Genomic DNA, 24,925 nt, shown 5'->3' with positions numbered 1-24,925 from the left:
TTTTTCTTTCTTGGGTGTGAATGTTTTATCTGTGCTGGTACAATATTTATATATTTTTAAAAAGAATCTAATAACATAAGACCATCCCTTTCAACATTATCCATTTACATTTGTTGTGATTTAGTGTGATATTTGGATTTACATGAGTTCTCTTTGTTTTCTTTTATTGAAGTACAGTTGATACACAGTATTACATTAGTTTCAGGTGTATAACAATAGTGATTCCACAACCTTATGCTCACCACAAGTGTAGCTACCATTAGCCACCTAAGAATGCTATTACAATACCATTGACTAGATTCCTTATGCTGTACCTTTTCTCCCCGTGACTTAACTCATTTCATAACTGGAAGCCTATACTTCCCACTCCAATTCACCCATTTTGCCCATCTGCTACACCACTCCCCTCTAGCAACCACCAGTTTGTTTTCTGTATTTATGGGTCTATTTCTGCTTTTTATTTGTTTTTCACATTTCACATATAATTAAAATCATAGGGTATTTCTTTGATTTATTTTACCTGGCATAATACCCTCTAGGTCCATCCATGTGATCACAAATGTCAAGATCTCACCCTTTTTATGGCTGAGTAATACTCTATTGTGTATATATACCACATCTTCTTTATCCATTCATCTGTCGATGTATACTAGAGTTGCTTCCATATCTTGGCTTTTTTAAGTACTGCTGCAGTAAACAGGGGTACATATATCTTTTCAAATTAGTGTTATAATTTGTTTTGGATAAGTAGTAGAATTATTGAATCATATGGTATTTCTATTTTTAATTTTTTGAGGTACCTCCATACTATTTTCTACAGTGGTTGCACCAATTTACATTTCCAGCCACAGGTGCATACAGGTTGCTTTTTTCTGTATCCTTGCCAACACTTGTTATTTCTTAACTTTTTGATTCTAGTCATTCTGACAGGTGTAAGATGATATCTCATTGTGGTTTTGATTTGCATTTCCTTTATGATAAAGGATGTTGAGCAGTTTTTCATGGGTCTGTTAGCTGTCTGTATATCTTCTTTGGGAAAAGTCTGTTTGGGTTCTCTACCCATTTTAACCCGATTTGTTTTTGTGGTGTTGAATTTTATAAGTTCTTTATGTATTTTAGATATTAACCCCTCATCAGATATATTATTTGCAAATATTGTCTCCCATTTAGTAGGTACCCTTTTCATTTTTTTGGTTCCCTTCTCTGTGCAAAAGCTTTTTATTTTGTTGTAGGCACAGTAGTTTATTTTTGCTTGTGTTTCCTTTGCTTGAAGAGATATATCTAAAGAGATGTTACTGTCTGTGTTATCTTCTAGGAGTTTTATGGTTTCAAGTCCCACATTTAGATCTTTAATCCATTGTGAATTTATTTTAACAAAGTGGTCTAGTTTTCCCAGCACTATTTATTGAACAGACTGTGTTTTCCTCATTGAATGTCCTTGCCTTCTTTATTGTAGGTTAAGTGGCCGTATAAGTGTGGGTTTATTTCTAAGCTCTATCCTCTTCCATTAATCCATATATCTATTTTTGTGCCAGTACCATACTGTTTTGTTTACTATATTTTGTAGCATTTCTTGAAAACTGTGATTGTGATGCTTTTAGCTTTGTTTTTTGTTTGTTTGTTTGTTTTCCCTCAAGATTGGTGGACTATTCAGGATCTTTTGTGGTTTCATACAAACTTTAGGATTATTTTAGCTCTGTGAAAAAAATGCTGTTGGCATTTTAGTAGAAGTTGCATTGAATCTTTAGATTGTTTGGGGTAGAATAGCCATTTTAACAGTATTCTTTCAATCCGTGAGCATGGAATACTTTTCCATTTGTTTGTGTCATCTTTATTTTATAAGTGTTTTATAGTTTCCAAAGCACTGGTCTTTCACTTGCCTGGTTAAATTTATTTCCAGGTATTTTACTTTATGTTTTTAGTGCATGATTGTAAAGGGATTTTTTTTTTAATGTTTGTTTTTGAGAGAGAGAGAGAGAGAGTGCGAGTGGGAGAGGGGTAGAGAGAGAGGGAGACACAGAATCTGAAACAGGCTCTAGGCTCTGAGTTGTCAGCACAGAGCCTGACGTGGGGCTCAGACTTTTGGAGTGTGAGATAATGACCTGAGCCTAAGTTGGACGCTTAACTGACTGAGACACCCAGGACTCCCAAAGGGATGGTTTTCTTAATTTCTTTTACAGCTACTTCTTTATTAGTGTATAGAAATGTGACCAATTTCGGGACGCCTGGGTGTCTCAGTCGGTTAAGCGGCCGACTTCGGCTCAGGTCATGATCTCGTGGTCCGTGAGTTTGAGGCCCACGTCGGGCTCTATGCTGACAGCTCAGAGCCTGGAGCCTGTTTCAGATTCTGTGTCTCCCTCTCTCTGACCCTCCCCCATTCGTGCTCTGTCTCTCTCTGTCTCAAAAATAAATAAACGTTAAAAAAAATGTTAAAAAAAGAAAGAAACGTGACCAATTTCTGTGAATTTTGTATCCTGCAACTTTACTGAACTCATTTATAACTTCTAATGGTTTTGTGTGTGTGTGTGTGTGTGTGTGTGTGTGTGTGTGTAATCCGTGGGGTGGGGTTTTTTTATGTATAGTATCATCATGTCCTCTGTAAATAGTGACTTTTTTCTTACCAATCCAGATGCCTTTTATTTCATTATGTTTGATTCCTGTGGCTAGGACTTCCAGTACTATGTTGAATAAACGTGGTGAGAGTGAACATCCTTGTTTTGTTCATGTTGTTAGAGGAGAATTTCTCAGTTTTTTACCATTGAGTATGATGTTAGCTGTGAGTTTATATGGCCTTTATTATGTTGGGGTGTGTTGCCTCTAAACCCATTTTGTTGATAGTTTTAATCATGAATTGATGCTGAATTTTGTCAATTTTTTTTTTTTTTTTTTTTGCATTTTGAGATGATCATATGATTTTTATCCTTGGTTTTCTTGATGTGGTTTATTTGCAAATATTGAACCATCTTTGCATTACTGTAATAAACGCCACTTGTTTGTGGTGATGGTCCTATTAATGTATTATTAAATTAGGTTTCCTGATATTTTGTTGAAGATTACTAAGGATTTGTTGATGTATTTGGAAGCTTTATTTCCTCTTTTATTTTTTGGATTAGTTTGATAGGTGTTAACTCTTTTTAATGTTTGGTATAATTCACCTGCGAATCCATCTGGTCCTGGACTTTTGCTTATTGGGAGTTTTTTTTATTACCAGATCAATTTTATTACTAGTAATTTGTGTGTTCAGATTTTGTTTGTTACTGATTCAGTTTTGGGAGAGTGTGTGTTTGTAGCAATTTATCCATTTCTTTTAGGTGGTCCAATTTGCTGGCATATAATTTTTCATACTGTTGTATTATAATCCTTTGTATTCTGTGGTGTCTGTTGTTACTTCTTTCATTTCTGATTTTAAATATTTGGATCTTTTGTCTTATTCTGATGAAAATTTTATCAATTCATTTTATGTTTTCAAAGAACTAGTTCTTGATTCATGGATCTGTGTTTTTTTTAGTTTGTTTATTTTTTGTTTTGTTTTGTCTCTAGTCTCTATCTCATTTATTTCTATTCTGATCTTTATTATTTCTTTTCCTCTACTCTCCTGGCTTTGAGTTTTATTTGTTCTTTTTCTTTTTTTTTTTTTTAATTTTTTTCAACGTTTTTTATTTATTTTTGGGACAGAGAGAGACAGAGCATGAACGGGGGAGGGGCAGAGAGAGAGGGAGACACAGAATTGGAATCCAGGCTCTGAGCCATCAGGCCAGAGCCCGACGCGGGGCTCGAACTCACGGACCGCGAGATTGTGACCTGGCTGAAGTCGGACGCTTAACCGACTGTGCCACCCAGGCGCCCCTATTTGTTCTTTTTCTAGTTCCCTTAGGTGTAGGGTTAGATTGATTCTTTGAGATTTTTCTTGTTTCTTGAGATAGGCATTATCACTATAAATTTCCCTCTTACATCTGGTTTTGTTACATGCCAAAGATTTTGGAACATTGAAATTTCATTTTCATTTGTCTGCATGTATTTTTTTATTTTCTCTTTGACTTTTTGGTCGACCCATTGGATGTTTTGTAGCATTTTGTTTATCCTTCATGTGTTTGTGCATTTTCCATTCTGTTCCTTAGATTAATGTTTAGTTTCATACTGTTGTGGTCGGAAGAGGATGCATGATAGGATTTCAGTCTTCTTAAATTTATTGAGAAATTGTTTTGTGGCTTAACATGTACTGTCCTGAAGAGTGTTCATTTATACTTGAAAAGAATGTGTACTCTGTTGTTTTGTATGGAATGTTTTATCTGTTATGTCCATCTGATCAATTGTATCATTCAGAGACATTATTTACCCTTTGATTTTCTGCCTGGATGATACCCATTGATGTAAGTGTGGTAATAAAATTACCTACTATTATTGTATTACTATCAATTTCTCCCTTAGTGTCTTAATATTTCCTTCATATATTTAGATATTTACAATGTTTACATCCTTTTGTTGGAGTGACCCCTTTATTATTTATGTAATGCCCTTCTTTTGGCCTTATTATACTCTGTTTTAAATTCTATTTTGTCTGATAGAAGTATTGCCACCCCACTTTTTCTTTTGCTTCTCTTTGTATCATATCTTTTTTCAGTGCTTTCACTTTCAGTCCATATGTGTCTTTAGGAGTGAAGTGAGTCTCTTTTAGACAGCATATAGATGGATTCTGGTTTTTTATTCCTGCTTGCCCTCTCCCATATCATTTGAATGGAGCATTTAGACCCTTTATATTTAAAGTAATCATCAATAGTTATGTACTTATTGCCATTTTATTAATTGTTTCTGGTTGTTTTGTTTGTTATCTTCTCTTCACTTTTTTCTTGTGATTGATATCTTTCTGTAGTGTTATGCTTGGCTTTATTTTTTTGTGTATATTACAGGTTTTGGGTTTGTGTTACTATGAGGTTCATTTATAACATATTAAGTATATAGCAGTCTATATTAAGTTGATGGCCCCTTAAGTTTAAACACATTCTAAAAGAAATCATTTTTTACCCCCTCTTCCATTTGTTATATTTTATACCCTTTTATTCATAATTTTTAATTTTACCTCGAATATAGATTTTTCTTTTCCACTTAAAGAAGTCCCTTTAAAATTTCCTTTAAGGCCAGTTTAGTGGTGACAAACTCCTTTAATTTTTGTTTGTCTGAAAAACTACTCTCTCCTTCTATTCTGAATGATATCCTCGCTCATTGGAGCATTTTTATTTGTAATTTTTTTCCTTTTAGCACTCTGAATATATCAGCCACTCCCTTATAGCCTTTAATGTTTCTGTTGAAAAATCAGCTGATAGCCTTATGGGGTTTCCCTCGTATATAACTTTTGCTTCTCTCTTGCTGCCTTTAAAATTCTCTCTTTAATCTTTGACATTTAATTTTTATGTGTCTTGGTGTGAACCCCCTTGGGCTACCTTGTTTGGAACAATCTGTGCTCCTGAATTTGGATGTCTGTTTCCTTACCCAGGTTAGGAAAACTTAGAGCTATTGTTTTTTCAAGTAAATTTTCTGCCCTTTTCACTGTTCTCCTTCTGGGAACCATATAATGCAAATGTCCGCTTGGTGTTGTCCATGAGATCATGTAAGCTATACTAACTTTTTGAATGCATTTTTCTTTTTGTTCTTCAGCTTGGGTGCTTTCTGTAACCCTGTCTTTCAGATTGCTATTCCAGTCTTCTGTATCTGCTAATCTATTGATTACACTAGAAGGAATTTTCATTTCTTTATGTATTACTCAACTCTGGTTCTAATTTATAGGTTTTATCTCATTGTTGAAGTTCTCACTGCGTTCTTCCATTCTTCAGTCCAGTGTGGACATCTTTATGATCATTACTTTGAATTCTTTACTAGCTAAATGGGTTTATCTGTTTCATTTAGTCCTTTATCTGAGGTTTTTGTCTTGTTCTTTCATTTGTAGTATATTTCTGTGTCTCTTTATTTCCTTGACTTTGTTTCTGTGAATTAGGCAGAATAGCTACTTCTCTTAAACTTAAAGCAGTGGTCTTATATATGGTCACATCCTGTGTAGACTGTCTGTCCCTGGTACTTTAGGTTAGCTGGCTGAAGCTGTATCAGCATGGGCTGTGGTTCTTAGGACACTTGAGCTGGGCCTGCCCTAGGATGGCCAGAGCTGAAGTGGGTATAAGCCAGGTCAGTCCTGGGTCTCCCCATGTAGAGAGCACCCTGGAAGGATAGCCAAAGTTTTGTAGCTGCAAGCTGTGAGAATCCCAGGGCTCTCCTCACAGAGGGTGGCCTGGCATGATAGCTGAATCTGAAGTGGGTGCTAACTGGGGTGTTTTGGGACTCTCCCTGTGGGCCAGCCAGGAGATACTCCTCAGGGGCACCCTGGCAGTGTGGCTGAAGCCGAGGTTGGGCACAGGTAAGTTTCAGCAGAAACTTTACAGGCCAGAAGGGAGTGGCACGATACATTCAAAGTGCTGGGATGCCAGGGTAGCTCAGTTGGTTAAGCATCCAACTCTTGATTTCCACTCAGATCATGATCTCAGGGTTCATGAGAATGAGCCCCACCTCAGGCTGTGCACTGACAAGGCAGAGTCTTCTTGGGATTCTCTCTCTTCCCTTCCCCTGCTTGTACACACACTCTAAATAGATAGATAGATAAAACTTTTTTTTTTTTTAAAGTGCTGAAAGGTTATCTGGCAAGGTTATCATTAAGGATTGAAGGAGAGGGAAAGAGTTTTCCAGACAAACAAAAGTTAAAGGAGTTCATTACCACTAAAATGCCCTTACAGGAAATGTTAAATTAAGTGGAAAAGAAAAGCCATAATTAGAAGAACATTATAAAAGGAAAAGATTTCATGAGTAAAAGCAAACACACAGCAAAGGGAATAGAGCAGATCACTTATGAAGCTGGTATGAAGATTGTAAGACAAAAATAGCAAAATTAATTTTAACTAAAATATTAGATAGGGATAAAATTAGATAAGGGGACACACAAAATAGAAAGATGTAAAATATGACAACATAAACATTAAACATGGAGGGAGGAATAAAAATGAAGTTCTTTTAGAATGTGTTTGAACCTAAGTGACCATCAAATTAAGACTGGTATATACTTAGCATGTTATAAAAAGAACCTTATGGTAACCACAAATCTGAAACCTATAATAGATATACAAAAAAATGAAGAAAAAGTAAGGGAAACAAAACACTAATAAAGTCAGTCATCCATCCAAAGGAAAGAGAGCAAAAGAAAAAAGAAACACAGAACAACTACAAAAACAAGCAGAAGACAGTTAACAAAATGGCATAAGTATATATGTATTAATGATTACTTTGAATGTAAATGGCTTGAATGCTCAAAAGACATTGTGGTGGGGGTGGAGGGAGGGTTGGGAGGAATGGATAAAAAAAAAACAAGACCTCTCTATATGCTGTCTACAAGAGAGTCAATTCATATCTAAAGACAGACTGAAAGTGGAGAGAGGGAAAAAGATAATTCCATGCAAATGGAAGTGAATATAAAAAAACTGGGGTACCAATACTTAGACAAAATAGAATTTAAGACAGACTATATTAAGAGACAAAGAAGGGCATTATGTAATAATATAGGGGTTAATCCAAGAAGAAGACACAACAATTGTCATTATCTGTGCACCCATCATTGGAGCATATACTTATAGACATAAATGGAGAAATTGACAGTAAAGTAATAATAGGTGGGGATTTTAACACCCCACTTATATCAATGGATATATCATCTAGGCAGAAAATCAGTGCCTGCTGACACATTAGACCAGATGGACTTAACATTCCATCCAAAAACAGAATACACATTCAAGTACACATGAAACATTATTCAGGAAAGATCACATTATGCTACAAAACTAGTCTCAATAAATTTAAGTAGGTTGAATTCATGTCATGCATCCATTTCTAGCCACAATGGTATGAAGCTAGAAATCAATCACAACAAAAGAATATGAAAAAAACACAAACATGGAAGCTAAACAACATGCTATGAAACAACCAAGAGGTCAACAAAGAAATCAAAGAGGAAGTAAATATAGAGAGACAGCTTAACAATGTTCCAAAATCTTTGGGATGTAGCAAAAACAGGTATAAGAGGGAAATGTATAGTGATAAAGGCCTACCTTACGAAACGAGGAAAATCTTAAATAAATAGTATACCTAAAAGAACTAGGAAAAGAAGAATAAACAAAGCCCAAAGCCAGTAAAAGGAAGAAAGTAATAAAGATTGGAGCAAAAATAAATGAAATAGAGACTTAAAAAATAGAAAAGATCAGTGAACCAAGACCTGGCTCTTTGAAAAAAAGAAGTAAATTTGATAAAGCTGTAGCCAGATACATCAGGAAAAAGAGAGAGGACCTAAATAAATAAAACCAGGAATGAAAGAGAAGTAACAGCTGATACCACAGAAATACAAAGGATTTTAAGAGACTAGTATGAAAAATTATATGCCAACAAATTGGACAACCTAGGAGAAATGGATAAATTCCTAGAAACATACCATCTTCTATCACTGAATCAGGAAGACATAGAAAATCTGAATAGACTGATGACCAATAACAAAATTTTAAAAAACATACTGGAGCACCTGGGTGGCTCGGTTGGTTGAGATCATGGTTTGTGAGTTCGAGCCCTGTGTCGGGCTCTGTGCTGACTGCTCAGAGCCTGGAGCCTGCTTCTGATTCTGTGTCTCTCTCTGCCCCTCCCCCACTCACGCTTGGTTTCTCTCACTCTCAAAAATAAATAAAAAAGAAAAAAAGAATTAAAAAAAAAAAAAAAAACTCTCAACATACAAAAGCCAGGGCCAGATGAATTCACAGGTGAATTCTCACCAAACATTTGAAGAAAAGTTAATACCTATTTTTCTCAAACTTCCAAAAAATAGAAGAGGAAGGAAAGCTTCCAGATACATTCTACAAGGTCAGTATTACCTTGATATCAAAATAAGACAAAGACATTACAAGAAAAGAAAACTATAGGCCAGTATCCATCATGAATCTAGATGCAAAAATCCTCAAAAAAATATTAGAAAACTGCATTCAACAAAGTTTTTAAAAAAATTATTCACCATGATCAAGGATCATGGATTTATTCTAGGATATCAGGGCAATCCTGTATTCACAATTCAATCAACATGATACACCACTTTAAACAAAAGTGATGGATAAAAATCATATAGTCATGTCAACAGCTGCAGAAAAACGCATTTGATAAAATTCAACATCCATTCATAACAAAAACTCTCAAAGTGGGTGTAGAGGGAACATACCTCAATATAATAAAGGCCATATATGACAAATTTACAGCTAAAATCATACTCAGTGGAGAGAAACAGAGCTTTAAGATCAGTAAAAAGACAAGATGGTCTTGTTCTTGCCACTTTTATGCAATATAGTACTAGAAGACCTAGGCACAGCAATTGGACAAACAATGAAAGGCATTCAAACTGACAAGAAACAAGTTAAACTTGTCACTGTTTGCAGATGACATGGTACCATATGTAGAAAACATGACTTGACCAATAACTGTTAGAATAAATGAATTCAGTGAAGTTGCAGGATACAAAATTAATATGCAGAAGTCAGTTGTGTTTCTATACACTAATAATGAAGTAGCAGAAAGCAAAGTTACAAATTAACATAGGGGTGGAAAGAGAGAGGCAAACCATAAAACAGACTCTTGAGGGATGCTGGAGGGATGCTGGAGGGGAGTTGGGCAGGGGATGGGTTAAATAGGTAATAGGGACTAAGGGGGGGCAGAAATAGATCTGTAAAGACAGAGATCAAACTGATGATCATTGCCAGAGGGGAGAGTTGGTGATAAGATGGAGGTACAGCCTTCCAGTGTGGAATAAATAAGTCACGGGAATAAAAAGTACTAAAAAGTACAGCATAGAGATTATAGTCAATGGTATTGTAATAGCATTGTAGAGTGAGATGTTAGCTCTAGTTGTGGTGAGCACATCATAAGGTAGAGAGTTGTGGAATCACTATGTTGTACACCTGAAACTAATGTAACATTGTGTGCCAACTATACTTCACTAAAAAATGTCACCTTACAGAAATACTTTTTTATATGTACTCTCCCCTACCTCTCTAGTTTTTGGAAACAGATTTTAGATATCCGGTTGTTTTATTCATAAATATTTCAGCTTATATCTTTCTGAAATATAACGACCTTTAAAACAATGCCATCATCCAGTACCAAGAATGACATCTAAAAAATGAACAGCTTTATAATATCTTCAAATATCTAGTTAGTACTCAAGTTCTCAATTGTTCATTAGCTATTTAAAGACTTTAAGCCATCCATGGGTGTCTGGGTGGCTCAGTTGGTTGAGCATCTGACTTCGCCTGAGGTCATGATCTCACAGTTCGTGAGTTTGAGCCCCCCATCGGGCTCTGTGCTGACGCCTCAGAGCCTGGAGCCTGCTTCAGATTCTGTGTCTCCCTCTTTCTCTGCCCCTCCCCCGCTCATGCTCTGTCTCTCTCTCTCTCTCAAAAATAAACATTAAAAAAAAATTTAAAGACTTTAAGCCATCCCTAGGGATGAGAAGATCTACATATCTAACAGTACTGATAAAATCAGGGACTTTGAAATAAAAGGCATATGAAAAAAATACATACAATTAAAAAAAAAAAAACAGCTGACAGACTGGAAAGAAAAAGTGTGGTGACAGAGTGGCGGGAGGTGTGTGCTTACCACCTGATGCTTTGGCTGTGTCCATTGCCAGTAGGGGATCCTTGAGTTGTGGAGGGGGAGGTGTTTCCCAGAGGTTCATGTACGATGTCTTGTCAGAATCATGGGGCCTCCAGCAGGAAACAGCATTCCTTCAGTTCTCTTTGCCTCCTTCCCTTTCCTTTCCCTCCCCACAGTCACTATGGTCTCTCCTCACAGAGAGTGAGTCCCGCCAGCTGCAGCACATGTGGCCAGGCAGATGACCACCTACCACCTTTACCTTCTGCCTCCTCTGCCAGAAGGTCATATGGGCCTGCCACCACCTCTGCCACCTATACCACCGGCCCTGGCTCCACAGCCTCCTCTGATGTATAGTTGAGCCACTTTCAGGCGCAGAGATGGATGGCTCCCTCAGGTGTCCTGATGTGCTGTGCGGAAGTCTTTTGGTTCAGTTATGGATACTCGCTTTGTGGATCTGATTAGCTGTAAATTGAAAGGTGGGGAAGAAAAAGAATGGCTCATACCACCATGATGTTGATGTCGCTTAAAAGAAAATATTTTAACCTGAATCTTTTCACAGACTTTATGGAAAATGTTTGAAGACCATGGAAATGACTAGTATTTTTATCTAGAAATAATTTGCAAGGTAATTTCTGCACCTCGGATAGTGCCGTGTAATATTATGCAGCTGTATATATTTGCCTGAACTCTGATTCCCAAATATCCATGTTTCTCATCATATCTTTGGCTGAATTTGCAACCAACATAAATGACTATTCATGTATGCTTCAGACAAATGCTTAAGAATTTATTTACAAGTCGTTGTAAAAAGCAAAAAAAGGACTACCAGGTTAAGGACCTTATTAAATTGTTGGTAGATCTGTTTGCCAGTTATTTTATGTTCATGAACACTAAGCGCAGCCTGATTTGTAGGTCTTGTATGGTACTACTAGAAACATTATTTCAGTGCTAAGTGCAGTGTTTTACTCTTCAGTTATTTTTGAGTATAATTTTTTTATATGTTTATATACACATCATAGGAACTATCCAAAAACCTTGAGCTGAGTACCAACAGTTTCCAGCGACAGTTGCTTGCTGAAAGGAAAAGGGCATATGAAGCTCAGGATGAAAATAAAGTTCTTCAAAAGGAGCTGCAACAACTGTATCACAAATTAAAAGTAAGTATTTAATTTCATATTTAATTTAATATATATATATTAGTTGAAAACACAATATTTTAGGAGGAGATCCAACCTGGTGGAGAAGTAGGGGGACTCAAAGTTCCCTCATCCCTCAAACACAGCAGTGTTGAGGCCAAAAGACTTTGGATTCCAAGAGTCCGGGCTGCAGAATGACAAAACATCCTGGGGACCCACGGGGACAACCTGGCGGGTCATAGTTGCATGATTGCAAACTGGGAGAGATAAAACAGGCCACGTAGGCACGGATGGGAGAGTTCCCCTTCTGTGGAGAGACAAAGGGAAGAGAAAGAGAGTCTGAGGAAGCATAGGACTATATCTGGACAAGAGAAAAACCACGGACTGGGATGGAGAAAGATCCAAACTCTAACTGTAGGACTTCCTCTGGACTGGGGGCTGGCTGCCCAGTTTGCGCGTGTGGAGAGGATGGGAGCCAGCCCCTGGCTTGGTAACTAGTTCAGAGGCACAGTCCATGGTGGGAGAAAGCTACCCCCTCCCTGTATTGCTGTGGGAAGAAGGTATATAACCGTTTCAAAGGACAAAGATTGCCTGCACCCATCAGCCAGAGACCACTTATCGGTGGCATGGAGCAGTACTTCCCCAGAGGTAGGGCATGCAGAGCAGAGGCCTTTAAGACGTCGGGATTTAAATCCCAGCAGAGTGCCAGGGAGGCATGAGAGTCGGCGGAGTGGGACAAACCGCGCATGTGGCACTGAGGTGGTGCAGAGCAGCACTTCCCCGGAACTGGGGTGCATGGAGCAGGACTGTTTAAAACGTCAGGATTTAAATCCCAACCAAGCGCCAGGTTGGCGCGGGAGTCAGCAGAGTGGGACAAACTGCCTCGTTCACGCCTGTGGCACTGCGAGGATGGCCTGAACAGAATGGTTTGGGACACCCAGTCCATGGAGGAGAGACTGGGGTATTGCCATTTTTCTCCCCATCACCAACAAGGGGGGCTTCAGGGAATGGACAATGGGCCCACAGTGTAGGCTTGACCCGCCTACGCCAAACCACACCCCTCTGCACCTGGTAACTTCGTATCTACTGGAGCAGGATTGATGCTGTGGAACCAGACAGCCCCTCCTCCAGACCAGCGCTTCAACCGGTTCCAAGGCACCCAGCGGTTTTGCATTTTCTGATTTAATTCTTAGACAATTCTTAGTACATATACAGATTCTTTTCTTCCTTTTCTCTTTCTTATTTCTTCCTCTAGTCTGGTTATTCTGGTTGTTGGTTTGTTTAAGCAGACATATTTAATCTATTCTCTTTATACCTGCACCTCCTGGCAGGTATACCTCTTTATACCTCTTCCCCCCTCCTCCCTGCCCCTTCCCCCCCCCCCCCCAGATTAACCCATAGAGTTTCTCTGCCTGGTCAGTTTTTTCTTTTTCCCTGCCCCTGTCATCTCTCTTTTTGTTTGGTGTAAGGCCTCTTCCATCAATAATGCCACCACCCTTTGTTTTGCTGTAGCTGGTGTTTTTTTTGTTTTTCTGTTTTTTTGTTTGTTTGTTTGTTTGTTTTATTTTCCAGGGCTACTTGAATGAAAAAAAGCAAAGCACACCTGGTGGAGGGTCCAAAACATCACTATGAGTAGGGAGATAAAGAACCAGAGTCACAACAACAGAGAGCAAGTAACACACTCCGAAATACACCTCCTGAAGGGCCAGGCCCTGGGCAATGTATGACCCCTCTTTAATATAGTAGTGCTCGTGGGTGCAGGACACATAACAAGCTTTTAAAACATAAGGGACAGAAAACTAGCCAAAATGACAAAACGGAAGAATTCTCCTCAAAAGAAATTCCAGGAAGAAATGACAGCTAAAGAATTGATCAAAACAAATATAAACAATATAACTAAACAAGAATTTAGAGTAATAGTCATAAGATTAGTTTATTTTGCACCTCATTTACGGCATTTTTTAATTCATCATGACTATTTTTTAGTTCCTTGATCTCTGCAGCAATGGATTCTCTGCTGTCTTCTAATCTTTTTTCAAGCCCAGTGATTAGAGGCAGTGACAGTGAGGATTGAAGAGGCAGAGGGGAGAATAAGTGAAATAGAAGATAACATTATGGAAAAAAGATGAAGCTGAGAAAAAGAGAGATAAAAAAATTCTGGACCATGAGGGGAGAATCAGAGAACTAAATGATTCAATGAAATGGAATAATAACTGTATCATAGGAATTCCAGAAGAGACAAAGAGAGAAAGGGGAAGAAGGTGTACTTGAACAAATCATAGCTGAGAACTTCCCCAATCTGGGGAAGGAAACAGACATTGAAATCCAGGAAGTGCAGAGAACTCCCTTCAGACATGACTTGAATTCATCTTCTGCACAACGTATAATGAAACTGGTAAAATACAAAGATAAAGAGAGAATTCTGAAAGAAGCTGGGGATATGCGGGCCTTAACCTACAAGGGTAGACACATAAGGGTAGTAGCAGACCTATCTACTGAAACTTGGCAGGCCAGAAAGGAGTGGCAGGAAATTTTCAATGTGCTGAATAGGAAAAATATGCAGCCAAGAACCCTTTATCCAGCAAGCGTGTTGTTCAGAATAGGAGAAAGATTTTCCCAGACAAAAACTGAAGGAATTCATCACCACTAAATCAGCCCTACAAGAGATCTTAAGAGGGACTCTGTGAGTGGAATGTTGCAAGGACCACAATGGGCCAGAGACCGCACTACAAGCATGAAACCTACAGATAACACAATGGCTCTAAATCCATATCTTTAAATAATAACACTGAATGTAAATGGACTAAATATTGCAATCAAAAGACATAGGGTATTAGAATGGATTAAAAAGAAAACACCCATCTATTTGCTGTCTACAAGAGACCCATTTTAGACCTGAGGACACCTTCAGATTGAAAGTGAGGGGATGGAGAACCATCTATCATGCTACTGGAAATCAAAAGAAAGCTGGAGTAGCCATACTTATATCAGACACACTAGATTTTCAACTAAAGGTTGTAACAAGAGATGAAGAATGGCATTATATCATAATTGGGGGTCTAATCATCAAGAAAACTAACAATTATAAATGTTTATGCACTGAATCTGGAAGCACCCAAATATATAAAACAATCACAAACATAAGCAATCTTATTGGTAAGAGTGTGGTAATTGCAGGGGACTTAATACTCCACTTACAACAGTGGACAGATCATCCAGACAGAATATCAATAAGAAACATGAATGATACACTGGACCAGATGGACTTGGCAGATACATTCAGAACTTTTCATCCTAAAGCAGCAGAATATACATTCCTCTAGAGTGCACATGGAACATTCTCCAAGATAGATGACATACTGGGTTACAAAACAGCCCTCAATAAATACAAAAGAGTTGAGATCATACCATGCACATTTTCATTTTTTTTTTCAATATATGAAATTTATTGTCAAATTGGTTTCCATACAACACCCAGTACTCATCCCAAAAGGTGCCCTCCTCAATACCCATCACCAACCCTCCCCTCCCTCCCACCCCCCATCAACCCTCAGTTTGTTCTCAGTTTTTAACAGTCTCTTATGCTTTGGCTCTCTCCCACTCTAACCTCTTTTTTTTTTTTTTTTTCCCCTTCCCCTCCCCCATGGGTTTCTGTTAAGTTTCTCAAGATCCACATAAGAGTGAAACCATATGGTATCTGTCTTTCTCTGTATGGCTTATTTCACTTAGCATCACACTCTCCAGTTCCATCCACGTTGCTACAAAAGGCCATGCACATTTTCAGATCACAATGCTATGAAACTTGAAATTAACCACAGGAAAAAGTTTAGAAAGCCTCCAAATGCATGGAGGTTAAAGAACATCCTACTAAAGAATGAATGGGTCAACCAGGCAATTAAAGGTGACACTAAAAAATATATGGAAACAAATGAAAATGAAAACACAACAATTCAAACCCTTTGGGATGCAGCAAAGGCAGTCCTAAGAGGAAAATACATTGCAATCCAGGCCTATCTCAAGAAACAAGAAAAATTCCAAATACAAAATCTAACAGCACACCTGAAGGAACTAGAAGCAGAACAACAAAGAAACCCCAAGGCCAGCAGAAGAAGAGAAATAATAAAGATTAGAGCAGAAATAAACAATATAGACTCCAAAAAAACAGTAGAACAGATCAGTGAAACTAAGAGCTGGTTTTTTTGGAAATCAAACAAACAAACAAAACAAAATTAATAACCCCCTAACTAGACTTCTCAAAAAGAAAAGAGAGAGGACCCAAATAGATAAGATCATGAAGGAAAATGGATTTATCACAACCATCCCTCAGAAATACAAGTAATTATCAGAGAATACTATGAAAAATTATATGCCAACGAACTGGACAACCTGGAAGAAACGGACAAATTCCTAGACACCCACACACTACCAAAACTCAAACGGGAAGAAATAGAAAATTTGAACAGGCCCGTAACTAGTGAAGAAATTGGATCAGTTATCAAAAATCTCCCAACAAATAAGAGTCCTGGGCCAGATGGCTTCCCAGGGGAATTCTACCAGATATTTAAAACAGAATAAATACCTATCCTTCTCAAGCTGTTCCAAAAAACGGAAATGGAAGGAAAACTTGCAGACTCATTCTATGAAGCCAGCATTACCTTGGTTCCCAAACCAGACCCCACAAAAAAGAATTATAGGCCAATATCCCTTATGAACATGGATGCAGAAATTCTCAACAAGATACTAGCAAATCGAATTCAACAGCATATAAAAAGAATTATTCACCATGATCAAGTGAGATTCATTCTTGGGGTGTAGGGGTGGTTCAGTATTTGCAAGTCAATCAATGTGATACATCACATTAATAAAAGAAAGGATAAGAACCATATGATCCTGTCAATAGTTGCAGAAAAAGCATTTGACAAAATACAGCATCCTTTCTTAATAAAAACCCTCAAGAAAGTTGGGAAAGAAGGAACGTACCTAAACATTATAAAAGCCATATATGCAAAGCCCACAGCTAATATAATCCTCAATGGGGAACAACTGAGAGCTTCTCCCTAAGATCAGGAACATGACAGGGATGTCCACTCTCACCACTCCTGTTTACCAAGTGTTGGAAGTCCTAGTGAAAGCAATCATACAACAAAAGGAAATAAAAGGCATCAAAGTTGGCAAAGAAGAAGTCAAACTTTCACTTTTTGCAGACGACATGATACTCTACGTGGAAAACCTGAAAGACTCCACAAAAAGGCTGCTAGAACTGATCCATGAATTCAGCAAAGTTGCAGGGTACAAAATCAATGTACAGAAATCAGTTGCATTTTTATACACCAATAATGAAGCAACAGAAAGAGAAATCAAGAAATTGATCCCATTTACAATTGCACCGAGAACCGTAAAACACCTAGGAATAAACCTAACCAAATATATAAAAGATCTGTATGCTGAAAACTATAGAAAGCTTACGAAAGAAATTGAAGAAGACACAAAGAAATGGAAAAACATTCCATGCTCATGGATTGGAAGAATGAATATTATTAAAACGTTAATACTACCCAAAGCAATCTACACATTCAATGCAATCCCAACCAAAATCGCACCAGCATTCTTCTCAAAGCTAGAACAAGCAATCCTAAAATTTGTATGGAACCACAAAAGACCCCGAATAGCCAAAGGAATTTTGAAGAAGAAGACCAAAGCAGGAGGCATCACAATCCCAGACTTTAGTCTCTACCACAAAGCTGTAATCATCAAGACAGTATGATATTGGCACAAAAACAGACACATAGACCAGTAGAATAGAATAGAGACTCCAGAATTGGACCCACAAAAGTATGGCCAGCTAATCTTTGACAAAGCAGGAAAGAATATTCAATGGAAAAAAGACAGTCTCTTTAACAAATGGTGCTGGGAGAACTGGACAGCAACATGCAAAGAATGGAACTGGATCACTTTTTTACACCATACACAAGAATAATCTCAAAATGGATGAAAGACCAAAATGTGAGACAGGAAACCATCAAAACCCTAGAGGAGAAAGCCGGCAACAACGTCTTTGACCTCAACTGCAGCAATTCTTGCTTGATACATCTCCAAAGGCAAGGGAATTAAAAGCAAAAATGAACTGTTGGGACCTCATCAAGATAAATAGCTTCTGCACTGCAGTGGAAACAATCAGAAAACTAAAAGGCAACTGACAGAATGGGAAAAGGTATTTGCAAATGACATATCGGACAAAGGGCTAGTATCCAAAATCTATAAAGAAGTTATGAAACTCAACACCTGAAAAACAAACAGTCCAGTGAAGAAATGGGCAGAAGACATTAATAGGCACTTTTCAAAGATGACATCCAGATGGCTAACAGACATGAAAAAATGTTCAACATCACTCATCATTAGGGAAATACAAATCAAAGCCACACTGAGATACTACCTCACACCGGTCAGAGTGGTTAAAATTAACAACTCAGGAAACAACACATGCTGGTGAGGTTGTGGAGAAAAGGGAACCCTCTTGCACTGTTGGGAATGCAAACTGGTGCAGCCACTCAGGAAAACAGTGTGGAGGTTCCTCAAAAAGTTAAAAATAGAACTGCCCTATGACCAAGCAATAGCACCACTAGGAATTTATCCAAAGGATACAGTTTGTAGGAGTGCTAATTCATAGGGGCTGTTTATAGCAGCACTTTCAACACTAGCCAAATTATGGAAAGAGCCTAAATGTCCATTAACTGATAAATGGATAAAGAAGATGTGGTTTATATATACAATGGAATACTACTTGGCAATGAGAAAGAATGAAATCATCCCATTTGCAGCAACATGGATGGAACTAGAAGGTGTTATGCTACGTGAAGTAAGTCAGAGAAAGACAGATATCATGTGTTTTCACTCATGTGGATCTTGAGAAGCTTAATAGAAGATCAAGGGGGAAGGGAAGGGGAAAAAATATAGTTACAGTTAGAGAGGGAGGGAGGCAAACCATAAGAGACTCTTAAATACAGAGAACAATCTGAGGGTTGATGAGGTGTAGGGGAGAGGAGAAAATGGGTGATGGGCATTGAGAAGGGCACTCCTTGGGATGAGCACTGGGTGTTATATGTAAGCGATAAACCATGGGAATCTACCCTGAAAACCAAGAGCACACTTTACACACTGTATGTTAGCCAGTTTGACAATAAATTATATTTAAAAAAAACACAAAAAACCTTAACATTTTAAAACACTCATATTTGTGGAGGCCAGGGTGGCTCAGCCAACTTCAGCTCAGGACATGATCTCACAGTTTGTGGGTTCAGGCCTGCATTGGGCTTTCTGCTGTCAGCACAGAGCCTGCTTGGAATCCTGTTTCCCCTCTGTCTGCCCTTGCCCTGCTTGTGCATGTGCTCTCTCTCTCTCTCAAAAATAAGTAAAACGTTAAAAAAAAAAACAACTTTAAAAAAATGTTTAAAACATTTACTCATATTTGTAAGTTGTACTATGTAATTTACACCAGGGTGCCTGGGTAGCTCAGTCAGTTGAACGTTCAACTCTTAATTTCAGCTCAGGTCATGATCTCATGGTTCATGGGATTGAGCCCCACCTCGGATCTGGGCTCTGTACCCTGCTAGGGATTCTCTCTCTCTCTCTCTCTCTCTCTCTCCCTCTCTCTCTCTCCCTCTCTCTCTCTCATGTTGCCCCTACTCCAGGCATGCATGTACAGGCACCTGCATGTTGTCTGTCAAAATAAATGAAAAAATTTTCGAAAGGAGTTACTTAATTTATCATATATATTGGTTGAAAACTCAACATTTTATTTTTTTAACTTTTTTTAATGTTTATTTATTATTGAGAGACAGAGAGAGACAGACTGTGAGCAGGGGAGGGGCAGAGAGAGAGGGAGACACAGAATCTGAATCAGGCTCCAGGCTCTGAGCTGTCAACACTGAGCCTGACGCGGGGCTCAAACTCACAAACCAAGAGATCATGACCTGAGCCGAAGTCAGATGGTTGAGCCACCCAGGCGTCCCTAAAAAGTCAACATTTTAAAGCATATTTGTAAGTTGGTACATTGTGATTTACAAAATTCTAATATTCTCTTTGGTACTTTTAAAGAAAAGTTTTGGTAATATAGTCACTATAACACATGCCAAAACTGAAAATACTGAATCCTAATAGGAATGATATAACTGAAATAAGTTATGAAATCCTAAAAGGAAATTATGGGAACTGGAGTTTTTCCCTGTTGCATGGTTGAATAATCCAATGTTCTTCCTCAGATAACCCCATGATTATTTTAAAAGTTGTTTCAAGTAATGCCCTTCATTTTCACAGTGTTGAGAGGAAGTATTCACATTATCTAATTTTGTTAAAGGTGTTCTTAATTATATCCAGAGGTCATTGATGGCTGGAAATTTTGTGCAAAATTGAATGTTTATTCATTATCTTACATAGAATTTTCATTTTGTTAATCAAATTCTCAGACCCATAGTCCCAAAATGATAAAGAATACTGTGTTTTAAAAAACGTCTAGTTTTGGGGGTGGCTCAGTCAGTTAAGCATCCAACTTCAGCTCAGGGCTCCAGCCCTGCATTGGGTTCTGTGCTGACAGCTCGGAGCCTGGCCTGCTTCTATTCTATGTCTCCCTCTCTCTCTGCCCCTCCCCCACTCGTGCTCTGTCTCTCAAAAATAAATATTGAAAAAAAATTTTTGAAACCTCTAATTTTTAACTAATTCAAAACCCACATTTGAAAGATGCTAACAAAATTATTTTGGTCTCTGTTACTAAGTCTGAAAGACAGTTTAAGATAGTTACTAGCTCCATCAGGTAGGAGTGGGTAGAAAATGAATTTTGCCTTATTTATGCTCATTTATTTTGATTGCCAGTACATATTGCACTTTTTAGGGAGAACCATTTCTCTGCCCTAACCTAGATGTTCTAGAGACATTCCTTTCTATAGTTTGGTAGGTAAGAAGGGAAATTGAACTAGGTATAATATATTCCAGTTTGGTGAGGAAAATACCAGTTGATGAGGTGAGAATTTTTGTTTTACTTTACACTGATACTCTACATCCTTAATTGTATTATGGGTTTCTTTTCAGGAAAAGGAGAGAGAACTGGATATAAAAAACATATATTCTAATCGTCTGCCAAAGTCTTCTCCAAAGAAAGAAAAAGAACTTAGATCAAGAAAAAATGGTATAGTGGCTATTACTGTTGAAAAACATATTGTAGTTGTCACTTATTAATAGTAAAATCAAATAATTCTGAAGTAGAAGGCAGGCAAAGGGGAAAAAACTTCTTTGAAGTAAACTTAAATTTCCTCGTAGCTAATTTTCAGAAATCTTGTCAACTTTCTGTTTTTCCTGAGGTCATTAAATTATGTTTTACATAATTTTTAATTTTTTTCTTATAATTATTTTTGAAACTTTTATGAAAATATGTAAGAATACTTCTGAGCGGAGATTGATTATATTACAATGAACCTTTATTATGCATCACTTAGCTTTAATAGTTATTTTACTAATTTTACTTCATCTATTTTTTTCTACTTCTAGAGTATTTCAAAGTAAATCCTAGCAGTCATTTCACTCATAAGTACTTCGGCATTATGCATTTTTTTTTTTGCTTTTTTTTAAACAAAAGTATAAATTTTCCTTTTTTGAATTGCAGAAAGTTAAAAACAAATTTTGTAAAAGCTTAATAGGGTTTACCTGTTTAAATTGTTCTCAAGTCACAGAATTGCCAGTTACCCCTAGAAACAAAAATAGTAATAGTGGGTAGGCACAGAGCTGAGCAAAACATGCATTATCTCATGTAGATGGTGAACATATAGCAGTTAAATGCCATGTCTTAGCACTGTTCAATATGATTAGAAAAATTCTTTTGTAATTTTCATGGTAGCTGCATGCCAAAGTGATTTTATAGACCAGTGTACAAAAGGAGTACAAACCAGTGACGACTTCGAGCTGGAAGAATTTCCTATAACACCACAAACAGTTATGTGTTATGAAAACAAATGGGAAGAACCTGAACGTCTTACTTTGGTGAGTTTAGAAACATGATTAGGTACTAAACTCTAGGTTTGAAGTTATTCCAAAAAACATAGTATCAAGTGTTTTAAAAGTTAGCAATGAAGCTAGTGCCATAACTGAAAATATGCAAGTAGCCTTTTCAAAAGAGGTAACACCTATGTATTTTATTAAATCCCTTTGGATCAACTCTTAGTTCTCATTGCATCTTTCAGATGCTTCAGGAAGGTTAGTTGTACCTTCTGGATTGGAGATAGCAGTTTCTTACCTTTTATGTCATCTAATAAGAAGAAGAAGAATCAGATATCTACTAATCAGATATCTAATAATCAGATAATCTAAAAATCCTCCTTGCCCTTATATTTAATAGTAAATTATAGTACTTTTCAAATGATTTTTTACAATTAGTCAACATATTTTTTTGGCCTTATTATATGAGAATTTTATAGATTAATTGAATGTTGAGCAAAGTCTTTGCAGTTCAATCTGACTTTATATAACTAACCATTTAAATTAGAGTGAAATTCAGGGGAGTCTGTATTGGACCTTCATCGAAAAGGACTTTTATACTGAATACCAGAAGGTTCTTTTCTCTAAGAGAGTTCTATATTTTGTGTTTACAATTTAAGTCCCAAAGAAAATGATATACCAGGGATCCAGCATATTTCACATATTCCTATGTTTTTGTGCCCTGTAAGTTTCCCAGTGACCCTGAGCTCTTTTCTTGTGGTAATACCAGACAGGATGGTCTGATTTGATTCTTGGGCTGTATGTGCTAAGTGTCTTTCTTCCTATATTTTCACTGTCATTGAAACTAGATCATGTTTTCTTTTTGAAAAGGGTAAAGTGTGGAATAGAAACTCATTCTTAACTTTAAAAGGATTAAAAAATAGTCTTTATAAGATTCAGCATGAACAGTAGCAACCTGATAGGGTGAAAAGAGTACAGCCTTGGAGTTAGCACTGTTTTTTAATTAAATTCTGGTTCTAACATTTTAGTTGGGACTTCCTGGAGCCTCAGTTTCCTAGTGTATAAAAGAGGGATGGGCTACCCATCAGGGTTGTGGTAATAACTAATCACAGAGTTTATAAGGCTCTTAAGACTTCCTGCCACTTTAAAGGGTCTTAGCAAATGGGAATGTTATTAAAGTACAGACCAATAAGTTCCTGTTGGAAAGAGACCCCAAATACAGTGGCTCAAACAAGTTGCAGATTTTCTTTTTTATATAATAGATTGAAGGTCAGTGTGTAGTCCAGGATAGGTAGATAGGTTTATTCCTTGCCAGTCATCCTTTGTCTTAATGTTCTTCCATCTTAAAGAGTGTAGTCCTCCTCTGTATGGTTGGAATTGGCTCACCACCCTTGTGAGGAGGAGGAACAAAGTGGAGAGCAAGCAGCTTTTGTTTTTATAAATGTGATCGGAAGTTGCATCTGTACTTTCACTCACATCCCTTTGGTCCATTTAGCTCCAAGGGAGGTTAGCAAATGTAGTCTCTACTTGAGCAGTCCTATGCCCTGCTAAAACTCTCAGAGATTCTGTAACTAAAAAGAAGAGGAAAATTGATACAAGGGACAATTCTCTGCTATACTTTGTAATAGGTATTTTACTTTTATTCAGAAAAATTACACACACATGGTAAAGGGACCATAAGGAACAAGTAATTTTGGGTTTACATTTTATTTATTTAAATATTTATTATAAAATTTATAGTATAAACTTGAAAAATTCAGTGCAGTTGTTACTGCCTGTATTATAGCTCAGCACCTTCTCCCATGGCCTCTCCGTATGTTGTTAATAGCCTTTTCTGGTTAACTGAATTAATCGGATTTTGCTGTGAAAATGTACAAAGCAAGGATACTTCTGAAACATATCTCTTCAGAATTGTTTGTAGAGTATTGGCTTTAATTTTATTGGTTCTGATATGTCTTCTACTTTTTAGAAAAATTTGAACTAAAATAATCTTATGTGCCTTTGAAGTATCTTTCAGAGGGTGGTAACTTGTGATTTACTGCTTTATTAAATTAAAATTTAGTTTCTAACTTGGTGTCATACTTAATGGGAGATAAATCTATGATATTTAAATGGCTTTTTCTCCCTTTTAACTTGTGAACTTGCATTTAAAAAAATATATATGTAATAGGACCTGGAATTGCAAGAAAGAGGTGAGCATGAAGAAGCAGGGATGCTAAGCCCAATTGTGAAAAGAGAAGAAAAATTTGTGAAAGATCAAGGATTCCGTGTTGTAAAACAGGAGGTTGAGAAGCTGGAGGATGGTAAGAAAAGAATTTGTTTAATCAAGAGATGAATCAGCATCTTTTGGTAAAGAAAGGGTTAGCATCCCTTAATATTCTCATATTTTCCAGCTGCACAGTGAATTGGTTATACAGAATAAGAAAAGGTTGATACAGTGTTGGGGGATGGTCTTTTAGGAATCAAACATTTCAATACAGTTTTTAAGGAAGGGAAAAAATGACTGTTAAGTTGCTATTTGGGGTTAGGTAATAAGGACAGTTACCTTCAGAAAGTTCGGATGAAGTAGAATTCCGATGAAAGGGAAAATTTTTATGTATAAATTAACTAAAACTTGATGAAGAGATAATCAAAGACAATACACTTTATTGGCTTGGCCGTCAGACTGGCCAAAACATGAAAATCAATGAATTCTGAGGCCCCGAATATATTCCTGTAAGTTTTCTTTGGTTTCAGTATGTAAAACAAATCTTTAATGTATTCAACCATTAGTATGGAAGTTTAGGGAACCAACTCATACAGTTTCAGATATTGAAAATGAAGTTCAGGAATAAATTCATTTCCATCTGGATAAAATATCTTAAATGTATAGGTGAGAGGGATCCTGGACTTTAATCCTCTGCATATATTTCATTAGTCTTACAGAGAAATCCTTTTTTTTCCCCTTAAAGTTAATGGAACATAAAACTGTCGCCTAACTATTGCTTCAGTTACTGTATATATGTGTATTTTTAGTGTCTGTTTAGAGCAATGTAACAGGTAAATTAGAAAATCTATTCCTGTTGGCTAATGCACGAAGGGAGATGCTTCCACAT

At 37.1% G+C, this 24,925-nt stretch overlaps 1 protein-coding gene and 1 long non-coding RNA gene across 2 annotated transcripts in view; one reads left to right on the top strand and one right to left on the bottom strand.

Annotated features, from left to right (window-relative positions):
* LCA5 (lebercilin LCA5) overlaps positions 1-24,925 on the top strand; it is a 58,350-nt gene that overhangs the window by 29,967 nt on the left and 3,458 nt on the right. The window contains exons 3-6 of the mRNA XM_040474009.1: positions 11,733-11,870; positions 20,931-21,027; positions 21,733-21,875; positions 24,001-24,133. Coding sequence (XP_040329943.1) covers positions 11,733-11,870; positions 20,931-21,027; positions 21,733-21,875; positions 24,001-24,133 — 511 coding nt within the window. The remainder of the gene's footprint in view (positions 1-11,732; positions 11,871-20,930; positions 21,028-21,732; positions 21,876-24,000; positions 24,134-24,925) is intronic.
* The window catches only part of LOC121029701 (uncharacterized), a 112,754-nt gene continuing 98,911 nt past the window's right edge, over positions 11,083-24,925 (bottom strand). Inside the window, exons 4-5 of the long non-coding RNA XR_005789845.1 lie at positions 21,543-21,583; positions 11,083-11,175 (exon numbers count right to left, since the gene is read on the bottom strand). This is a non-coding gene — a long non-coding RNA (uncharacterized LOC121029701). The remainder of the gene's footprint in view (positions 11,176-21,542; positions 21,584-24,925) is intronic.

This window comes from Herpailurus yagouaroundi, unplaced genomic scaffold (assembly GCF_014898765.1).
Source record: "Herpailurus yagouaroundi ecotype Mexico unplaced genomic scaffold, PumYag 139, whole genome shotgun sequence".
NCBI classification, from domain to species: Eukaryota; Metazoa; Chordata; class Mammalia; order Carnivora; family Felidae; genus Herpailurus; species Herpailurus yagouaroundi.
This window is presented reverse-complemented; position numbering and strand designations above follow the sequence as displayed.